General features: G+C 43.3%; 1 protein-coding gene across 6 annotated transcripts in view; it reads left to right on the top strand.

Annotated features, from left to right (window-relative positions):
* The first annotated feature begins 25 nt into the window (after positions 1 to 25).
* Positions 26 to 16,207, top strand: part of MYOM1 (myomesin 1) — a 166,423-nt gene continuing 150,241 nt past the window's right edge. For 4 of the 6 annotated variants that reach the window (XR_011379417.1, XM_070050418.1, XM_002713606.5 and 1 more), the window contains exons 1-2: positions 10,985 to 11,368; positions 15,599 to 15,937. Coding sequence is in view for 5 of the 6 variants with exons in the window: in XM_070050418.1 (XP_069906519.1) it covers positions 15,624 to 15,937 (314 nt within the window). In the remaining variant the exon portion in view is untranslated. Of the gene's footprint in view, positions 819 to 10,984; positions 11,369 to 15,598; positions 15,938 to 16,207 lie in introns of those variants that run through there. The other 2 variants (XM_070050417.1, XM_051852088.2) reach the window with 1 other exon arrangement.

Raw genomic sequence — 16,207 nt, 5'->3', positions numbered from 1 at the left:
TCGCGGAGCGGCCCGCGGAGCCCACGTGACCAGCCTTGCCACGCCTCCGGGCGCTAGTGCGTCTGCGCAGCGACGCCCCGTGGGGCGTCCGGGAGCCCGCCTGGCCGGTTCGGAAGTTTGCTGGTAGCCGGGGAAGGGCGGCTTTGCGCGAGCAAGTTCATCTCTGTAGGGTTGCTTTAGGAAGAATCCCACCCGTTTCTCACAGAAGACGTTGTGAAGTGTCGGGGGCTGTCAGGGACCCACCATCTTTGTGGCTTGGGCGACTTCATAGGTCACGAGTGACTGAAGACTGACTTCCTCTTCGGAAACTCGCAGGTGTTTTTGTCCTGCCCGAGCCGCTAGACCCTGATTAACCAGGAGAGGCTGACTTGGATCCGGCTAGGCAGATGGGCAGCTCCTGCCCTACCTCTCACTACGACGAAGCCTAGCGGCTTGGGTGAAAATAGGGATAAAATGTCGGGCCCGTTTTTCCTCAGCTCTCCTTGCCTAGGACGGCTTTCCGGCTTTCAGAAAGGCCTCCCCCGGTTCTGTCATTTTGCGTGCAGGGTCGGTGTGGACTGCACAGCTGCGTGCCCCCCTCACCTGGGAGCAGAGGGACCCGGATGCGGAGTGTGCAGATCGTCAGCCTAGCACCGGGTCCAGTGACATAGTTGAGCGCACGTTGCCAGAACGGTTCTGAAGTTTGGGTGCCCTGTAGCCTTCCCCCTCAAACCCGGCCCTCCCTTGAATCATGCTCCTGAGAAGGGAACGCTGCTCTAAAGGTTGCCGAGTAGGATACTCTAGATATTCGTCAGATCCAGTTTCTTTCTTGGAGGAAGGTAATTATTCCGAATTCTGTAAGCGACTGAAACAGAGGTGATTAGTATACTTCCTTGGAGTACAAGTGAACACCACAAATAATTGAGTCGTTCATCCCCAACCCATTGAACCAGAATCCTCAAGGGCAGGTTCTGGGAAGTCATCGATTTAATAGGAGTCCCAAGTGGCCGACTCATCGAGGAAGGTAGGGACAGCCCGAGGAAGGGCGGCCGCCTGCAGTGCGTAAACACGTCCACAGGGTGGCGGCCTGCCACCAGCGAGAGTGCGAGCCTTCCCCGGCCCTGCTGGCCTACGGGAAAACAACTTGAGGCCGGAGTAGAGAAAAGTCGGTTTGGTTTTCCCCTCAGCTTAAAAGCAATGTTCTGTTTGGCTTCTTTACAATTATTAAACGGCAGCTGCTGTGCCGAGCACGGTGGTGGGGATTGTGGTTTGTGCTTTTTGAAACAGAACGTGGTGGTAGTCGCTGCCTCTGGGATGCGGTGGAGGGGTGGGGGCGTAAAATAGACGGCGGGTGTTGGAACACTGCAGTGCAATTAGGTCAGGCCTACTGAGGGAGCACAGAGGAGGAAAGACGTCTGGGGACTTGTGGAAGGTGTCCCCCGAAGGACAACTAATCCTAGAAGTCGGTGGGGAGGGCAAGCAGCGGGCCGGGCTCTCTGGAGGTGGGTAGAGAGCTGGGTGGCTGAAGAGTAACGGGAATTGTGCACCGTGTGATCGCTGATTTTTTCATTCCTCTAGCAACTTCGGCTATACAAAGGGCAGAAAGCCAATATGGAATAATAAAATCCTCTTAGCATGCCATCTGTTTTCATATTAGATGTGCATGGGCAGACTCCTCTGGCTCTTTCTGGTATCTCTATGCTTTTGGACCTAAGGATCTTTGCCTCTGGTGAGAATCTCCTTTCCACGTTTTTACCCAGTTTGGGAACTTGGTTCCATTTCTGATCCTTCCCTGAGGACAAGGCAGCCAGCTGATCTGAGGCTCAGTTTTCTGATGTAGGAAATGGGACTAACGTCTGACCTGCCAACCTTACAGGATTTTCTAATTCAATTAGATAGTTTTATATGAAAGTTTTTTTTAAAAGATTTATTTATTTATTTGAAAGTCAGAGTTACACAGAGAGAGAAGGAGAGGCAGAGAGAGAGGTCTTCCATCCGCTGGATCACTCCCCAGATGGCCGCAACAGCTGGAGCTGAGCTGATCCGAAGCCAGGAGCCAGGAGCTTCTTCCGGGTCTCCCACGCGGGTGCAGGAGCCAAGGACTTGGGCCATCTTCTATTACTTTCCCAGGCCATAGCAGAGAGCTGGATCGGAAGTGGAGCAGCTGGGACTAGAACCAGCGCCCATATGGGATGCCGGCGCTTCGGGCCAGGGCGTTAACCCACCACGCCACAGCGGTGGCCCCTATCTGAAGGTTTTAAGGGGTAAAGGATTTAATGAGCTCTGCTTGAATACAAGCTCGTTCAGGTACATAGCTGCGGCCCTAATTCTGTCCTTAGTGTGGTGCCTGGGTAACTGTAGCGCATTGTAGTCTTCACCAAGGCATTCTCAGACAGTCACCTTCAGTGCTGAAGAATGAATGAATGGATCACAACTTTGTATAGGTCTTTGGAAAAATCCCATCTAATGTATCCATTAGGGTTAAATGAACAGAATCATGATTTGGAATTTTTCCTCTACTTTGGTTCTACTTCCCACTGTTAATGCCATTGTGTGAAATTACTAATGGGGCCATCTGTCTTCTCAAAATGCAAGATTCTGAAATGTTTTCATGTTTCTGTAAATTCAAATGCATCATTTACTGACAGGCCATTAGTGAATAATTAAAAGGCCAGTATTTCAGTCCAAGATAAAGATTTTGGCAAATCACAGCCATGTAAAAAAACTAGCTTTGGCTGCCTAACTGATTTTTTGTCCTTAGCCATAATGTAGAATGTAGACAACCCTTCATTACCAGAGTAGTGGGCAGGAGGGCAGGCTGAGGGGACGAGGCATGTGAGGCAAATGCACATGCACCTGCATGGGAGACCTGGAGGAAGCACCTGGCTCCTGGCTTCGAATCAGCGCAGCTCCGGCCTTAGCGGCCATTTGGGGGGTGAAACAACGGAAGGAAGACCTTTCTCTCTGTCTCTCTCTCTCTCTGTAACTCTACCTGTCAAATAAATAAATAAAATCTTTAAAAAAGAGAGAGAGAGAGAGAACCACAGTCAAACTTTTCCTTATCTTGAGCTATGCTAAAGGTGCTTAAGGCTCACCTGGGACTTTGAACATGCTTAATGTTTATGATTTGCCTATTCACATTGAGCTCTGCCCTCCTTCACCTCTTAAAGGTCTTGTCTAGGAAGAGGAGTGCCAAACCTTGGTTCTGGATGGAGGCCAAAGTCTCTCCTCCACCTGTGCCCCCAGGAGAGCTTCAACAGGGGCTGCTACCTCCACTCTTCCCTCTGTAAGGAAGTATCTTGTCAGCCTTTGCCCAATTATCCTGAGGCTGAGTACATCGTAACAACTAAAGGCTTCCCTCCCTTCTCCTGCAAATAAGGAGGGTTTGGGTACAGTGAAGATTTTGTGAAGGAGAAAGGAACTAAGGATAGAAGAATGAAGGATGGGCCGCTAGAAAGGACCAGAAGGCAAGTCCTTTTCCATAGCTAAGTATAGAATTCCCCAGAAAACCAAAGCTACTGTGGAATTATGTTTGTGTTTCCTAGTGGCCCGAAGGCTAGTCTGGGGAGCAGCTCAGTGGGCAAGGATCTGAGTAGGGGCTGGGATCCTCTTCTGCCACTTACCTGCCAGCACTGCACCATTGTAGGCGTGCCCTTTTCCAGAGTTAGGCTGTTGGCCCAGCAGTTGTTCCTCATTCCCAACCAAGGAGGAAGCTCATATGGGCCCTTCCCAGCCTGTAGATCCTGATGTAAGACATTGACTGCATTGGCAAATTTTGTCATTTTCCAAATACAGGCAACATTAACACTAGATCTAATTTTAGGTCTAGATCTGGTTCATCTAATTTAGAACTAGTTCATTTAATAACTAGGTAAAATTTAGCTTCTAATGGGAGACCTTGGCCACATCCTATAGGCCCATCTCAGCCTTTTTCTACTCTCTCCCTGCTTCCTTCCCCCTCAACTGTTGGTAATACATTAAGACTTAAAGAAATTACAACATGCTGAAACATCTTTATGGATTATTTTTAGTACAGTAAGGATCAAAGCCATAAAATGACACTCTCGGGAAGAAAATATTTCAGACACGAGCTCTGAAGCAGAAGTAGACTTTTTGGATCACAGAGGATTTATTTTATCTACCTTCTTTACCTGCTGTCCCTACTACCACCCCCTACACCTCACCCCTACCCCAACTGCTCCACTTAGGATGTTGCTAATCAGCTTATGAGTAATGCAAGAATAGTTACTTTTTGGATAGTCAGCACAGGTTTTTAAAGCTGAAAATCACCTTAGAGATAATCTAGCCCCAATTTTTATAGTTGAGAAAATGAAGCTTCAGAGAAGTGAAATTATTTTTCTAGTCACTCAGTGAACAGCAGGATTGGATGTCAGATGCTCCCTCCTCACCCCAAAATACATATTTTAAATTTGGTAACTCCAAGATAAGAAGGGTTTAACAAGTTCATAGCTTTCAAAGGCGCTCACTGAACAATCAAGTTTATCCTTCTGTTGAAAGCACCTGCATTGGAGCAATACTGATTAGAATTTGGAAACCCTTGAACACAGAGCCTGTGTCAGTATAATCATCTTAGCTTTCCTGTACCTAACATAGTGCTTTGCATAATAGATGGACAATGGGTGATATCATTAGATTTCTTCCTTTGAACCCTACATTTTAAAGGCGAAGGGTTCTTTCTGGTTTTGCTTTTTCAGATTTAATAGCTATTCACATCTTTCTTCTGTAGTATATCCATCATTTCATCACTTCACCTATCACATTATAACATAATAATTCTTAAGGAATCTGTCTACCTAATTGCGTCGTGGCTGCTTGGAGGACATGAATTAGTCACCCTAGAACCTAGCCCAATGACTGACACATTAGTGAATGTTTTAAGTAAATGGTTTAAGAAATGAAATGAGTAAATGCAGGCTTTTCTTTTTTCCATATTGTTACTGCATGAGCTTTGAAAAGTACATTTACTGGGGCTACCATTGTGGCATGGCGGTAAAGTCACCATCTGTGACACAGGCATCCCATATAGGTGCTGGTTCATATCCTGGCTGCTCCACTCGAGTCCAGCTCCCTGCTAATGCCTGGGAAAATCAGCAGAAGATGGTCCAAATGTTTAGGCCCCTGCTACCCATGTGGGAGACCCAGATGAAGTTCCTGGCTCCTGGCTTTGGTCTGACCCAGCCGTGGCCATTGTCACCATCCGGGGACTGAACCAGCAGATGTGAAATCTCTCTTTCTCTCTGTAACTCTGACTTCCAAATAAATAAATAATTCTTAAAAGGGGGGATGCAAGCATTGTGACATAACAGGTTAAGCTGCTGCCTGCAGTGCCAGCATCCCATATAAGCACTGGTTTGCGTCTCAGCTGCTCTACTTCCGAACCAGCTTCCTGCTAATGTACCTGGGAAGAACAGCAGAAGGTGGCTCAGATCCTTGGTTCCCAGGGAGACCTGGATGAAGCTCCTGGCTTCTGCTTTCTGCCTGGCCAAGCCCTGGCCATTGTGGCCATTTGGGGAATTAACCAGTGGATGGAAGATATCTCTCTCCCTCCCTCCCTCCCTCCCCTCTTCTCTCCCCCTCTCTCTGTAACTCTGCTTTTTGATTAAATGAAATAAATACTTATTTTTTAAAAAGAAAAAAATTACTTTCATTTTATTTGAAAGCAAGAGAGAGACAGACAGATGAAGAGAGATCTTCCCATCTACTGGTTCATTCCTCAAATACTTTCAACACCCAGGACTGAGTCACGCTGCAGCTGGGAGTCAGGAACTCAATCCAGGTATCCCCTGTGGATGGCAGGGATCCCGATACTTGAGCCTTTGCCTGCTGCCTTCCACAGTGTGCATCAGCAGGAAGATTGGAAGCAGAACTGAGACTTGAACCAGGCACTCCGACCCGGGATGCAGGCATCCCAAGTGGCTTTTTAACTGCTGCATCAAGCACTCATCCCAACACATGGATTTTATTTGTTAACTAGAATCAGAAACTTAAGAAAAAACTTTTATGATTTCAGTTGGAGTTCAATTTTCTTTATACTTAATTTTAAGAGTATTTCTTATTTTATACATAGAATAATGATTTGTTACTAACTACTTCATCTGTTACTGTAAAATGAAAATGAGCTGACAGATTTCTAGGTGAATAAATATAATTTATGCATTTATTTTGGCTTTTAGGATTTACTTCTGTTAATTAAGTTTGTTATTTCACATAAATTATTAATACCCTTAGAGTTAGTCTGAAGGCAGAACATATCTACTTTAAGACTACTTTTTAAAAAATAAACTATAATTCTGTGAGCAATTATCCTTTGAAATTTCAGGACTTTTATAGTTATATGATTTTACAAAAACAGATTTTGTTGTGGTATATATACACAATGGAATGTTATTTAACCACAAAAAATAATGAAATCCTGTCATTTGTGGCAAAATGGATGGAGTTATAGGACATGATATTAAATGAAATAAACCAGACACAGAAAAACAGACAGTGCATGTTCTCACTCATATGTGGAAACCACAAATATTGAAATTAAACAAGATTGGGGCCGGTGCTATGGTGCAGTGGATTAAAGCCCCAGCATGCAGCGCCAGCATCCCATATGTGCTCTGGTTTGTGTCCTGCCTGTTCCACTTCTGATCCAGATCTCTGGTATGGTCTGGAAGAGACGTAGAAGATAGCTCAAGTGTTTGGGCTCCTGCACCCGTGTGGGAGACCCGGAAAAAGCTCCTGGCTCCTGGCTTCGGATTGGCTCAGCTCTGGCCATTGCAGCCAGTTGGGAAGTGAACCATCGGATGGAAGACCTCTCTCTCTCTCTGCCTCTCCTCTCTCTGTGTAACTCTGACTTTCAAATAAATAAATTTTTATAAAAAAAGAAGAAAGTAATCATTGCTACAGACTAGGAAGGTGAGAATAGGATAGTAGAGGAAGATTGAATAACTAGTACCAAAATACTCATATAGCTAGGTAGGCAGAATAAGTACTACAGCATAATAGGATGATTATAGTTTGTAACAAATTATTGTATATTTTATGAAGAACCAGAAGAGAGGAATTTGTAGACTCTAGACAAAAAGAAGTAAATATATAAGATATAAATACTAATTATTCTGATCATTACACATTGTATACATGTATTGAATTATCATACTGTAACCCACAAATATATATGTTACTTGAAAACAAAAGATGAAAAGTGTTTGCATTAGATGGTTTTATAGAAAATTTAAATTAACAAATAACTAGCATTCCATTGTTTTTAAAAATAATTACATATCTATAAAGGCATTGCGGGTAAATCAGAGTAATTGATAGAATGATTACACCTACAAGGTAATTGTGATACAATTGTAATGGTTTATTTGTGTGAGCCCAACTAGAATTTTCTTCTTTTAGTTTAATTACGGAGCATAGCACTGTATGTAATTTACTATCTGTGATGGTTGTATTTTGAATAAATACATTATTAGAAAAGGCTGAGGGGGCCAGTGCTGCGGCGCAGTGGGTTAACTCCCTGGCCTGAAATGCCGGCATCCCATATGGGCGCTGGTTTGAGTCCCGGCTGCTCCACTTCTGATCCAGTTCTCTGCTATGCCCTGGGAAAGCCGTAGAAGATGGCCCTAGTTCTTAGGCCCCTGCAACTGCGTGGGAGACCCAGAAGAAGCTGCTGGCTCCTGGCTTCAGATCAGCTCAGCTCTGGCTATGGTGGCCAATTGGGGAGTGAACCAGCAGATGGAAGACCTCTCTCTCTCTGCCTTCCTTCTCTCTCGGTGTAACCCTGACTTTCAAATAAATAAATAAATCTTAAAAAAAAAAAAAAGAAAGAAAGAAAAGGCTGAATCCAAATGATGCTACAGCAGAAAGATCACATAGGACAGTAGGTTGAGTCTCTCATACTTCTTTAAAAAAATTATTTTTATTTATTTATTTTCACTTTATTTGAAAGGGAGAGTGAGAGAAGAGAGATTTGCAACATTCCTTCCCAAATACCCACAATAGCTGAGGCTGTGCCAGGTTGATAACGCAATCTGGGTCTCCTGCTTGGGACCAAATACTTGAACCATCATTTGCTGCCTCCCAGAATGTGTGGTAGCAAGAAGCTAGAATAGCAGGTTGAGGTAGGATCCAGGCTGTCTGATGTGGGCATCCCAAGAAGCATCTTAACCACTGTGCCAAACACCCACCCCTCTTAATGCTTCATTTGTCCAGTTTTCTTGTGTATTTGTTTGAAATAAACATGGCTTCTTTGGGATGCTGAATGTCAAGGAATAAAGATAATGATAATACTTAGTTTTCCTACAGTATATGTGGACTTTTCTCATTTTGTGTTCTTAAATGGGATCAAAGTTCAGTAAATATTTCAATGTATTTTACCTAATATATACCAATATATTTTATTTTATTATACCAATTATACCAATATATTTTACCTAATAAAATATAAACCATATAATAAATATATAATATATAAACTACATAAAATTTTATCTAATAAAATATAAAAAATTCTTCTCTAACAGTTCTTCCTTCTAATAGACATTATTGACACATGGTGTTCTCTACGAATCCATTTTGCATGTGTGTTCACATGCACACAGACACACATGCAGTTAAATGGTTGAAGGTTGTCACAGTATGATATATATATATATATGATGATATATCTATCTATCTATCTATCTATCTATCTATATATGGCTGGTCTCTGTGTAGAACAGAGCTCAATTTAAATTCTCTGGCATGAGGCCGGCGCTGTGGTGTGGCGGCCTGAAGCACCGACATCCCATAAGGGTGCCAGTTCAAGACCTAGCTGCTCCACTTCCGTTTTAGCTCTCTGCTATGGCCTGGGAAAGCAGTAGAAGATGGCCCAACTCCTTGGGCTCCTGCACCCGCGTGGGAGACCGTGAAGAGGCTCTTGGCTCCTGGCTTTGGATCGTCTCAGCTCCAGCCGTTGCGGCCAATTGGAGAGTGAATCATCGGATGGAAGACCTCTCTCTCTCCCTGCCTCTCCTCTCTCTGTGTAGCTCTGACTTTCAAATAAATAAATCTTTTTTTTAATAAATTCTATGTCACATTCTATTTGTGTGACTTTAAGAATATTAACTTTGGGGGCCAGCGCTGTGGCATAGTAGGCAAAACCCCCACCTGCAATGCTGGCATCCCATATGGGTATCAGTTCGAGTCCCAGCTGCTACACTTCCAATCCAACTCTCTGCTATGGCCTGGGAAAGCAGTAGAAGATGGCCTAAGTCCTTGGGCCCTTGCACCCATATGGGAGATCTGGAAGAAGCTCCTGGCTCCTGGCTTCAGAGCCACCCAGTTCCAGCTGTTATATATTAATGTTAGCCGTCGCAAAACACACCGGACACCAGAGTAAGGGAAAGGGTTTATTGGGGAACACCCTACAGACTGGAGTGAAGGGGCGGCGAAGGAAAAAGAGAGAAAGAGAATATAAGAGAGAAACAGAGAGGAGAGGAGCTAGCAAGGAGAGAAGAGAAGGACAAGAGATGAGAGAAGCCGAGAGAGAACCAGGGACCAGAGGAGGAGGCTAGAGAGAGGAACCGAGAGAGCACATGTTCAGGAACAGGCCCTTTTAAAACTTCACCTGAGGGTGGGCAGGGAAGCAGGAGCAGGGAATCCCATTAGGATGGGGGTGGAGCCTGGCTCAGGTAGCTGGGCCATGCTGCCACTGGCTAAAACTGTGCCAGTTTCCTAACACTGGCCATTGTGGCCATCTGAGGAATGAACCAGTGATGGAAGACATTTCTCTCTCTCTCTCTCTCTCTCTCTCTCTCTCTCTCTCTCTCTCTGTCTCTCTGCCTCTGCCTCTGCCTCTCTGTAACTACCTTTCAAGTAAATAAATAAATCTTTTTAAAAAATTATATTTGACATTTACTGAGTCTTTGTTAACTGGGTTAAGTGCTTTATCTGTATGATTACATTTGATCTCCACTACCTACCATCCTATTGTGAAGAGTCAGATGAGTCGATAGGTTGGTCCTGGTGGAAAATGAGGAGAGTCCTCCTAAGAAAGTGCAAAATGTTTGCTTTCCCCACAAAGCTTTTACCAAGATCAAGGTGCCAAATCCCACTGCATGTTTAGCCCCAAAAGCTTCCTTTAGCAAAACAAAAGTTTTGCCTGTCACACCCCTTGGGAGCTTCCAATTTTATCATGAGAATAATGAGGGAGTATAGTGATTCAATACTTCAGAGCTCCCAGTTTCCTATCCCACCCTTCTGATGGCTCTTTTATCAAGAGCTGGCAAGGCAGGACAAACAAGATTACAGAGCAGGCCTTTAATGGGTTTGGGCCTTACCACCACCACCAGCCCCTCAGGTTTTACCTCTCTTGAAGCCACCCCCCCTTACAGGTCACTTTAGCAGGTTTCTGATTTAAATAAATCTTACTTTCCTCTCTGCCTTGTCTGTTGAAATTCTTTCAAGCCAAGACAAAGAACCAAAGTAACTTTTCTCCACCATCATTTCACCCATGACACTATAATTTAAACATTATTATCCCTATTTTATAAAGAAAAAAAATGAGGCTCAAAAGGGAGAAATGAATTGCTTGAAGTTACATGGCTATTCAGTGCCAGCAGTGGACATGGAATCCAGGCCACAGTGCAGGCTGGGTAAGGAAAGACAGAGAATGGAGTTGTTGCCCAAAGGCTTTACTAAATGAGCAGGTAATGAAATATGCAGTCTGGAACCAGTGACTGACTTTGTAAATTTTCCTGAAATGAGAAAAAAACAATGACTATGAATTTTCAGGTCAAAACTGTGACCACATTGGTTACTTGTTTTGCCTCTAGTTCTTTTTTGTTGTTGTTGTTGTACCAAAATGTATTGTACATGTGTTACTAGCAGCATGCCCAGAACCATATCTTGGCATTAAAATTCCGTGAAGTCCATTTGAGGATCAAATTACTACACCTATTTTTAGCTCTCAATACAGTTACTCTTTCCATCACACTTTTAAATATGCAGTGATAAAGTGATATTGAAGATAGCTCTCATAGCCAAATAAAAACCTTATGTTTGGATAATCAGGCCAGACCCATTCTTTGGCATTAATATGATTACACTGCCGAGGCAGCTACCTAGCTCTGCCTCTCTCCTCCTCCTGGTTTGGGACTACCCTCCCCATTTGCTGCTATATTTATCTGCCTCCTTGGCCATAAAAGGCTAGCTGTGTGGCTCTGACATTCTGCTGCCTGACCACATGCATTATTTTTGAACTGGCCCCAGGGTCCTGTCTTTAGCCCTGCCTCTGAACTTTTTCTTGGATTCATTAGGTGGGGTTTCATTCTATCTCCCTGCTCCTCCACTGCATCAGAACATTTCCACCTCTATCGCACTTTGGAAACTGGTAAGTGTGATCCTGGGGCTGAGAATGCACTTGGTAGTTTATGAGTATAACAGCACGCATGTGTGGTTTCTTTCTATCTTCTGAGTCAGCAGTTTTCTCAGAGATGTCAGTATAACAGAAACAGGAAAGTGAAGCCCCAGGGAGGGAAACCAGAGCAGCAGGGTGCCAGTTGGGACTGGCAAAGCTATTCTGTCATATCACTGTATTCTTTTGAAATTAAACTGCTGTTCCTGGGACTATAAGATCATATTTATCTCACAATGAAATGTGGTTTACTTGAAATCTGGAATGCGTAAGGGACTGGAAATACTGTGTACCTACATTGTACCTCCATGTACCTACATTGTTCTCTGATTACAAATTAGACCAAAAGAGGCAAATTAACTCTGAAGTCACTAGTTTAGTGACTTTTGCCATGACAATGCAGTGTAGATAAACATTAAGGGTGCATTATGATATTCCTATCCTAAAAATGTTTATGTAATTTTTCAGAGGTAATATAGATCCTCATCTAATGATCTGAAAGTTAATAATTTTCATCAGCTTTTGGCCTGTAATGACCATATAAAAGCTTCATGTCAGATTTATGACTACAGAGTTTGTATTTCTTTCTAAGGTCCCAAAGTGTTTTCAGGAAGAAAATTTAGGTCTTAAAGGAACAGAAGACAACAAAACCAGCTTTCTTCCCAACAGACTCTCCCTCTCCTGTACTGTGGATAATCCTTGCTTACTTGACAAAGAGGAGATCAGTTTACCTTTGTTCCAGAGGTCAGAGCTACAGCTCTGTTGACTGAAAGTCAAACCCTGTTTACTTATTTTATGAGAGGACTTCAAAAGTTTGTGGGAAAAATGGAATTGAAAGATAAATTTATTTTGATGCAGAAGTTTTTGAAATCCATGCATAGTTTTTTTTGTAACATGCATTTTCCATGAACATTCTGAAGACTTCCTGTTATGTGAGTGGAATATTAAATATTATTAACATAAATATATATGGGAAAAATAAGAGAATGGGATATAGAATTGAGGCTTGGATTTTGTTTTGTTTGTTATTATTTCAAATAATCTGGGTGTGACTTTATCTTATAATATATAAGAAGACCCTTTATTATTTATCTTAAAGTCATTTAAATAACATTTTCCAGATTACAATGTAGTATGTATCATTACTGAAACTTATCTCTTTATAACTGCCTAACACATAATTCTATATTAATATAGTATAATCTTTTGTATTATCAAAATGTACCTAGTAATTATTCATTGCATGTGATAATTATTCTTTTATATTTATATTATTCACTAACAGAAAATAGCAGTCTATTTAAAGGTCGAAGCCAGGTTGCTTGCTAGTAGCTATTTTTTTCCTCTTAGGAAATGTCAGGTAGACTGATACCTTCCATGAGCCCTAAAGTAAATATTTCTGGAGTGAGGTTTACTAGATTTTCTCTTCTAAGGAATACATGCTTACTCTTAAAATAGCTTAAATAAAAAGTAATTTTGAACTTAAATAGGGCAAGTTTAGAAAGGATTCAGTCCTCATTTGGAATTTTAAAAAAGCTTGGAAAAAGTTGATTACTTCAAAACTGATTTTACTTACAAAATTTAAAAATAACATTTCAGAACATGTACAAAAGCATTAAACATTTGGGGAGGGGGACTTTCAGAAAACTATTGCTTTGATCAAGATTGTGTATGTGGCTGTTAAGCCTCCTGTCAGTGGACCGTCTATTCAAGAAAGCTAGTGCAATATGAAGTCTCCCCTCCCTATAATAAGCAAACCTATCTCTGGCTTTCAGTAGAGTTGTTAGCTTAAGTTCCCAGTGCTGACCACCATACTGGAGACTGCACTCTCACGTCTTTTTGTACGAAGATTAGAAGCCTTCAAATTTCTGGTGGAACAATTTTTTCCCCCTATTTTGAGACTATGCCTTTTTTGAAGTGTTTATGAGATTTGAGAGAACTTTTATATAACATTAGGTTAAGTTCTAGGACTTTCTTTTCCACTGATAATCATTCCCATTGTGGGTGACTTTTACTACCACCTACCTGCTGTTGACTTCCAAATGTAGTGCCTCTGAACCATCCTCCCCCCCACCCCCCAGCCTCTCCCCAGGTACTCCAAAGTCACATATTTAGCTTCCCATTTAGCATCTCCACGTGAAGGTCTGTCTGGCATCTCATACCATTCAAAACTTTTGCAGAGTCTGACCATTTCTCACACCTTCCCTGCTGTCCTTTCTACCCTGGACTTGTTGTCATGGCCTTTGCCTTAGTCTGATAGGGTCACCATAACAAAGTACCACAGGCTGGTGGCTGAAACAAGAGAAATGCATTTCCTTACAATTCTGAAGAAACCTGAGACCAAAGTGTCAGTAGGGCTGATTTTTCTGAGGCTTCTTCCTAACTTGTAGATGCTTTATACATCTTCACGTTCTTAACAGATCTGTCTGCTACCTTTCTTATAGAGACACCAGTCATATTGGATCAGGGTCTACCCTAACAACTTTGCTTTAACTTAATTTCCTTATTAAGGACACTATCTCCAAATTTTCATGCAATTGCCATCTGAGGACCTGGAGGTTAGGGCTTCAGCATATAAATTGGAGTTGGGTGGCGGGGGTGGGGAATAGCCCATCCATAACAGTCCTCTACTTGGTCTCCTGATTTTCCCTCTCGCCCCTCAGTAATCTATTCCTTAGCCATCAGTGAGAGTGATTCTCAGCTCAGAGCTTCTGCATGGCATGTCTTCCCTTTTAGAATAAAAGCCCTACTGTCACCTGTAGGACTCTACACTGTCTTCCCTTCCCCTCCTGCTGCCTGTGTTCCTTACCTCTCCTTCCCCACTTCCTACAACCTCCAGCAGCCTCACTCACCTGATTACTATTCCTGAAGCACAGTAGGTATGCTCATTCCCCAGTGCCTTTGCACTGATCTTCCAACTGGAACACTCTCCCACCAGATATTCTCAAGCTCAGATGTCACTTTGCAGTGAAGACAGCCCTGATAAGGCTGTTTAAAATTATAACCATCTGGGGCCGGCACTGTGGCGCAGCAGGTTAACTCCCTAGCCTGAAGCGCCAACATCCCATAGGGGCACCAGTTCTAGTCCCGGCTGCTCCTCTTCTAATCAGGCTCTCTGCTATGGCCTGGGAAAACGGTACAAGATGACCCAGGTCCTTGGGCCCCTGCACCCGCGTGGGAGACCCCCTGGGAGACCCAGGGGGGAAAGCTCCTGGCTCCTGGCTTCAGATCGGCACCGCTCTGGCCGTTGCAGCCATCTGGGAGGTGAACCATCAGATGGAAGACCTCTCTCTCTCTCTCTCTCTCTGCCTCTCCTCTCTCTGTGTAACTCTGACTTTCAAATAAATAAACAAATCCTTAAAAAATAAAATAAAATTACAACCATCTTTCTTTCCTGCTTCATTAGTTTTCTCAATAGCATTTAGCACATCATAGTATATCTTTTACTTTACTTACTTGTTTTCTCTATTGTCTATCTCCTATAATAGAATATAAGCCCTATATAAAGCCATTAGAGCAGGAATTTTGTTTGTTTTTGTTCACCATTGTATTTCTTGTGCTGGAATAGTTACAGGTTCATGGTCAGGGCTCACTAATTTGTTGAACAAACATCATACTACTCCCTCTCATTATATATTTTCCCAGATGAAATCCCTGTCAGAATGAAATGCCATAATACTAAGGGCTTTAGGGAAGAAAGCACAATAGTCAGGATAGGGAAACGTTGTCAAGGCCTCCTAGATATGAAGAAAAAAGGAGTCACAGTGATAAGGTGGGGACATCTTGCAAGGTGTCCGGTGCGTAACAAATCTTCCCAGGCAGACAATTCAATTAATTCACAGGCTTTTATTGGGGTTCTGCACCCGGGCGAGGTTCACCGGTCCCAACAGAGCAACAGAATGGGGGCTGGGGAAGTTGTGCGTCAGAAATCCTCATTGGTTGACCTTTAGGCACCCGCGGGGACCTTGACAAGGACTTTTCTTCCCCGGAAGTACAGACCTTCCCTCCTTACGGCTCCCAAAGCTACCACATCTGTGCTGTGAAGCAGAGATCTGATTGAATTACCAGTTAAGCCAAACTTTGCATCCTTTTCCGTCCACTCTTTGGAAAACACAAGATTATTACTTTTTACACATTGGTTTAGATGATGTTTTCTGTAGAATTTGCTCCTTGGTGAGTCACTCAAAAATTCTTGCCTTCCTGTAGGTGGCCTGCTTCCATCCAGGGGCACATGATGTCTTTGCCATTTTATCAGCAGTCCCATGCGCACTATGATCACAGCTACCGCCACAAGGACCTACGCACCACTACAAGCCAGTACCAGCAGGAGAAGAAGCGTTCTGCCATCTATACCCATGGTTCCACAGCCTACAGCAGCCGCTCCTCTGCTGCACACCGCCAGGAAGCAGAGGCCTTCAGTCAGGCGTCTGCCGCCTACCAGCAGCAGGCCTCTCAGGCCTACAGTCTTGGAGCTGAACAGTACTCCCTTGCATCTCAAGTCAGTCGCAAGGCGGCCTCAGCCTATGACTATGGCTACTCCCACGGGTATGTGAAAAGCAGCTTGCCAACCTCAAGGAAAAGTTGTGTGTTCTGAATAACCCTCCCATATCACTTTTTCCTTTTTTAAAAAAAATGGCAGCCTTTTGTTTAAACCAGGTGTGGAGAGAGACCATGATTTGGGAGACCTGAGACCTTTGTCGACATAATTCCCTTAATTGTTTCCAAGATTGGCACAGAGCTTCGTAGTCACGCTGAGAGTCTTGCTTGAGTGGCCCATGGTGATGTTTCTAGAAACAGGGAAGTTCTGCCATAGGG

The sequence above is a fragment of the Oryctolagus cuniculus genome, chromosome 10 (assembly GCF_964237555.1).
Source record: "Oryctolagus cuniculus chromosome 10, mOryCun1.1, whole genome shotgun sequence".
NCBI lineage: Eukaryota > Metazoa > Chordata > Mammalia > Lagomorpha > Leporidae > Oryctolagus > Oryctolagus cuniculus.
This window is presented reverse-complemented; position numbering and strand designations above follow the sequence as displayed.